General features: G+C 43.2%; 1 protein-coding gene across 1 annotated transcript; it reads right to left on the bottom strand.

Annotated features, from left to right (window-relative positions):
- Positions 1-1062: 1062 nt before the first annotated feature.
- CCR75_003073 (uncharacterized protein) lies at positions 1063-4245 on the bottom strand (the record flags this gene model as incomplete). Its single annotated transcript, XM_067961170.1, has 8 exons — positions 1063-1326; positions 1402-1614; positions 1687-2271; positions 2333-2492; positions 2527-2702; positions 2779-3215; positions 3311-3439; positions 3516-4245. 8 exons carry the CDS (start codon positions 4243-4245, stop codon positions 1288-1290), a joined length of 2469 nt encoding a protein of 822 aa, XP_067822697.1. The 3' UTR covers positions 1063-1287.
- Positions 4246-6465: the final 2220 nt, after the last annotated feature.

Genomic DNA, 6465 nt, shown 5'->3' with positions numbered 1-6465 from the left:
AGGGACCGTCTGACTTCTCACGACAGAAGTCAGACGATCCGTTTACAGTTCATGAGCCCATTGGCGAATGCAGCGCACGCCACGCGAATACGCAGAAAAGCCAACCATTTTCATTGTTCATCAGTGCGACTAAACTCTGCGATTTACTTTACGATGGCATGCTCATTCAGCCGCTTCTGCAGACATTTTATGAGGTGGCCAGAAATTAAATTTTCTGTTGATTTTTAGATTTGCTTCGCTTCTTAGTTTCGCGAACCTAATTATATTGGCATGTGTAAAATTTACCATGCGTTTAACGCTTGCCTTTCAATACTTGAGGCAAGGACCAAATGGGAGAGCAGATATATGTGAAGATATGGACTCGGATTGTAAGATTCAGTCCACAATTGCTCGATTCTGCGTAATTTACGAAATTAAGGATGTACATTGTGCAGGGATTTATTTGCGAGAGTTCACGTTACTTGTTTGGTGCCCTAATCGCAAGGTTTGCAATATCCCAACCCTCCATACAACAAATTATACATAATCAGGCATGCGATGGACAGCATAATTTATCTCCTCACACCTTCGCGTGTACGATTCTACAAAGATTTGCTTGATGAAACTGATGGCGCTTTCCCAAGTTGCCTATAGGATGTGCATATCATATGCCTTCAGGATGTGCATATCATACAATGTATGAGTTTAAGTTTTAACAAAGGTTTGGCGATAAATGTTTCTATTGATAAAACAAATTGTCATAAGGCAGTAAAGTTAATGCTTTCGGCCGGTGCTAAATGATGAAGTATTTATTCGCAGGGGCTTGCTAAATTTTCAATTGTTTTTGCAGAATGTGCGCTTTTACAAAGGAGTTCACTTTTTGTGGGCAGGACAAAGACATAAAAAAGGCCAGAAGGCTACAAGCGTCGCTCAAGAGTCTGCAAAATTCGGTTAAAGAGATTTATACATAGTAAGGAGCTCAAGCAAGCAATCCTGCTGGTACCTGTCGAAAGACCGTAGTTTGCTCGATAATTTTCTACCTGATGACGTGCAGACGTTAAATTTAATATTAACAAGAGACTGTGAATATCCATATAATTACAATTATGAGTTTATTGCTCTCTGCATCTTGCACAATGACATTATGTCAGACTCTCTTATTATTAAAAGAATGCCAAGTCTGTTCTTAACATAGCCTCCGCCACAATTAAACGTTTATAATACTAAAACCTTGCCATCAGCCAAATTTACAAGTGGCAAAGATTAAACTTCCTCATTCTAAGAAAATGAAAACAGGATTTGCAACTTTTATAAGTCACCCAAAATATCCGCTTCAAGGTCATCTAGCTGCAGTGTACAAGTACAACATACAAGCACGCAGTGTTAAGAGAAATTCAACAGCAAGTATCGCAACTAATGCACCTCTTTTTCCTCCCCATTCAACTGTTCTCGAGGTGTCTTACGCATTCGTTTGTCGCCATAAATTGAGTTTGCACTAGACCGCTTATAATCTTTGTGGGTCCGTCGAGAGACTAGTTGATCCTTGATGTTTGTCGACCAGTGCTTGCGCTTTCTCTCAATCTCTTGTTCACGCTGTTCTGCATTCAGGAGTCGCAAAAATGCATCATCAATATTCTATATTAATAAGCGAAAATTCTCTTAGCGCTTATACCAAATAGTTACAATAGATAGGAAGTAATATAAGACCTTAGGTGAAGAAGCACGACGAGAAGGTCTGCTGCTATCGTTTTCTGCCGGCTTGGTGTTGACGATGGGGCGAGAGTTTTCACGCTTCGTTGCCTTAATTTTCGACAAAAAATCAAATGTTCCACCAGTGGCTACGACTCCAGCGGCATGAGCACGAGTACCTAAAGCATCATGGGGTCTGCAGACAACTCGAGACCGTCTCACTGTCTTTGGTTTTCCTGCAGTGTCGACTTTGTTGAGAGAATTACCTGAGTCGTCAGTAGCCTTCGCAAACGTGACTTGCTTACCTCGCTTGGCATTCGTCCCTTCTTGCGCAGGTAATGAATTTTCAGGAGTATCAACAAGCAAAGGTGGCTGTTTTCCGTCATTATTTTTACATGAATTTTGTGCTGCCTCGCCTTCACAGAGTGTAATTCCTTTGGATGACTCACTTGCATCATCTTTTTGTTTATGAAGGTCTTTTTTCCGACAAATTGCTTTCCAATCATCCGCAAGAAAATCTTGCTCAGAAACTCGCAACCATGAGCGAGCACACTTTATGATCCAATCGGGGGTCACAATCAATGCCCCGGGTATCTTTTTCGCCTTGGAAATACACAAAAGTCAATGCCACGGCCACTTAAGAGAGCCTCAGTTTTATACTAACCTGAACGTATTTTTGCGTTCCTAATCGCTCTGGGTGTATAAGTAGATGCGTCAGCGCAAAATTATTTAGCGTCATGCTAGGAGTTGCCCCCAAATCTACCGCAAGCCGCCAAAGGTAGTGGTTTTTGTGACTGTGAGGGTCAGCTATAGGAAAAAGCCCGCTGAAAACAATGTTGCAGCTTTGCAAGATCGCACGTTTTTGCTACAAACGATACGCTTGTTAGATACACAGAGCGAAGCAAACCCATGAAGCTTGCACCCACTGCGCTCAGGATTGCTTTGACGTCGCGGCCGTGGCCTGCCATTTGCTCCTCGGCGATCGCGCCTTGCATTCCTTGTTCGTGACCCGCATAAAACTCTTCGTGCACATGCTTAGAGCAAGAAATTTACACAAAAGTAAGATTTGATGACCAACCTATCAGAATCGTGCTTGAATGCAACATGTACCTTGAGTACTAATGTAGATTGTGCAAGATGCATATCCTCTCTAGAATCGGTCTCAAAGTCCTCCATTCCTGATACACCTCGCCCCGATGCGTTATTAATCTCAGACGTGCACTTAAAAAAATGGTAAGGTTCAATCAAGAAAACGTTTCCTTCGTTTTCTTTCCACACATCGATCCGATCGTCAACAACTAGAATCATCGAGTCATCACATGATGGAAAGAGCAGCTTCAGCGACTTGTGAAACATATCAGGTGTATCTGTACGCGCCACGATACGGTTTTTAAAGAACCTTTCATCCGGATCAATAATTTTTACAATTTGCTCGGCGTAAAGTCTTGTGCCATGCGTATAGATAAATAAATCGTAAAATTCTGACAAAGTCATTAGGAATAGTGAAAGCCCAGGACGCAGCTTCACGACGTGCTGCTGAGCAAGCCCTGGTACAAAAAAAAAGTGAATATCGTCTGTGCATATGTTCAAATGATATCAGCATTAACAACAAGGAAGACACGAGACAAAACAAATGCCATACCTAATTGCATAATTTCCCCCACGATATCATTTTCACGCACAGCATGCAATAACGTATGGTCCAAGTCAAGGACTAAGGACAATTTTTTCGCACCAAGTTGACGCCTGATATTATCCGAGTCAAATTTTTCTAGCCGCACGATACATGACAATCGTCAATAATTACAAAAAAATTAAACTAATTCTGCTTTCAATCGTAAACGTACTTGCTTCCTCGACATTAAGTCGCATAACTTGTCCATGAGACACCACATTGACACTCTCTGTGCCCTCGTTCTCTTCGTTTTCTTCGACAACAGCTAGGCACATTAAACACGTGCGGCCGTTTCGTACAGGATGAGTGCAGTACTCAATAAAAGCTACCGTCCGTGCCAAAGCACCTGCAGTCTTGTCAACGACTTCACAAGGCTGTGCCTCAGACAAGACATAAAACCGTCCTTTACATGGCGCCTGCATCAGTCGTTGACTACCCGCTTCTAGCCGTCCAGCCGTGCCCAGTGTCTGTCCGGCGTCTACCTCGGATCCAGAAGCGACGGCCCACTCGATTGATTCCAAGAGCGATGCATCACAGCCAATACATATGCGTCGAATGTGGGAGCTATCATCTTGGTGCTCTTGTTGCCTGCTCTCTTCGGCCTTCTTGACATCCCTTGTGGCAATTTGCTTCATTCTCCTCGAGACTAAACCATTCTCCTTAGCCCCATTTCGATGTTGCCTTGCAGTTGTTTCCTCCCATGTCGCTCTATTTTCGACTGCTTCCGGCAAGACTTGACTGCTCTCTTCCTGTTTCTTTTTGCGCGAAATTTTAACCGAAGTATCGAGTTTTGATCCATCTACCTCGTCGTTAACGCTATCAGTATTCTCTTCCGCCTCTTTGGTACTCTGCTTAACAACTGCACTTCCCTCCACCTCTATCCTTACCCCATTCGACGTCATAGCTTTAAAACTGAATATTATCCAAAAGAAAATGTTGATGCTGTCCGTTACATAAATATATTTTCCTATAAGAGGAATTATAAATATTATTTCCTATCAGAGGAAATCAATAAAGAAGTACATGATTATTATCTCTTATTAATGTTGACTTAATAGTTCCGTAATATTGACGCACAAACATTAGTTCTATTAGTATAAGTTTAAATCTACCCCGCCAATCGTTACTGTAACGGGGTGTATCGTTACATGAAATTAACACTTAAAGGTTGTTAATTAATATATTATATAAAAGGTAGAGAATATTTGGAGAATATTACTTTACATAGTAATATTCGGAAAGCTGTTCCATTGATAGATAGAAACCATTATATCTGCTTGCTCCGCGGTCCAGTCAGCGCTGGGCACGCGCAAAGAGAGACAGATAAGACTTTTATTACATGTTAAGTAATATTATATAATAAAGTTAGTATAAACAGATAGAAAACAGAAGAACTTAATTATATTACAATAGTTATCTTTTAACCCTCTTTAAAGCAAGTGTTCATAACGAGAGACTTCCTCTGCACGTACTAGTGTACGTGAAGTGACGTGAGGCACCACTCGCACAGAGGCAGTGCGAAGTGGACTTGTACTGAAGCAGTACAAGTCGGCAGTGCCCCGTTACACCTGGTAGCACTTTGTAGTCCGTCCAAGGACCACAGTGCCATCATCTAACATGGACATGTTAGATGATAATGGAAATACGCATCACGTTTCGCGTGATAACTACTCCTTTCTAAGTGACATAGAAAAGAGTGCGGTCGAACGAATGAGTTCGACCGTAGGAAACAATGCCATCTTGACCATGCTGTCCGGTTTGTACAGAGTTGCCCTCCATTCAGCCATCGCCAAGTTTCTAAAGATGAACTTGACGAGGCGAAGGAGAAGGTAGCCTTGCTTAATCAGCAAGGCTCTCAACAGGCAGAACTGTTGAGGTTACAAGAGGTACAGACCCCTGTATCTGGGATAACACGCACGCGTCGTCACGAACCTTAAAGATTGACAACTTTAAGTATAGGGGAGGCGAAGAAGACTCCCTCTTAAGATGGTTCGTCGAGTTGGACGATGCCATAAGGGCTCGCCCCATCGCCGACGAGCAAATGCAAGTCGCATTTGCTCAGTCAAATTTGGCACGTCGTGCCAAAACTTAGGCACTAAGCCATAAGTTGCGCGACCCATATGTCTTTGGGTCGCTGGAGGCTTTTAAAGCCCGGGTCAAACAGACGTTTGACCGCCTAGGCTGATTTCAGAGCTCGGTCAGAGCTTCTGAAACTCAAGCAAGGCAAGCGTGATGTTCACGCTTACGCCCAGCACCCTATGACTCTCAGCGAGTTGTATCATTAACAACCCAGTTCATGAACACGCGTTTATTACTGTGTTCATGCAAGATCTTACGGATGGTCCCGTAAAGACCCACCTGTTCCGCTTGGAACTGGATACGCTTGAAGAAGCAATATCCGTAGCGGCACAGGAGGACTTTAGCTTGAGACAGGCTCAAGCTAGTTCGTCATCGTATCGTCCTCCAAGACGACACGAGCTTGGAAGTCCAAAACCTATGGACCTCTCTTATGTCGAAAACGAGAAACCTCGCTTTTCGAAAAATAAGCGACTGCAGAAATGCAATCGCTGTCAAAAGTTAGGACTCTACGCTCATGAGTGTAGTGCCCCACGCCCAGTACCGAGAGGTACTGAACGAAATTGTGGACGAAATGCCAAAAAGGGCAACGGTCGCGGGTCCGACGTTGTTGTGAAATCGCAACAGCGAGGCGGGCCGCCAAAAAACGGTCGGGGTCAGTAAGGGCGCAATTCCCTACTTATCCAACAACCTCAAGAGAATTTGCAAATCTCTTGACTAAAGTTGCTCCAGACACACAATCATTATGTGTCTCTGCACCTGACGATGAGGTATCCCTCATCACCTTGAAGTTAAAAGTGACATATGATTTGTCATTTAAAGCTCTAGTGGACTGTGGGGCGTCGAATAACTTCATTCGTCGCCAGTCTCAGAGGGCCGTAGGCTCAAATATGTTGAGCGCTACATCTCTCCAACGAGATGACGGTGCGTCTAGCGACAGGCGCATCGATAAAAGTAATGCGCAGTGAAATTTCACTACACATGAAACGATTTACAGTACAATGATGATTTCATCGTACTAGATTTAGATGACAAATTTGATGTCA

The sequence above is a fragment of the Bremia lactucae genome (assembly GCF_004359215.1).
Source record: "Bremia lactucae strain SF5 chromosome Unknown BlacSF5_NotPlaced_17_SHOA01000003.1_2250557bp, whole genome shotgun sequence".
NCBI lineage: Eukaryota > Oomycota > Peronosporomycetes > Peronosporales > Peronosporaceae > Bremia > Bremia lactucae.
This window is presented reverse-complemented; position numbering and strand designations above follow the sequence as displayed.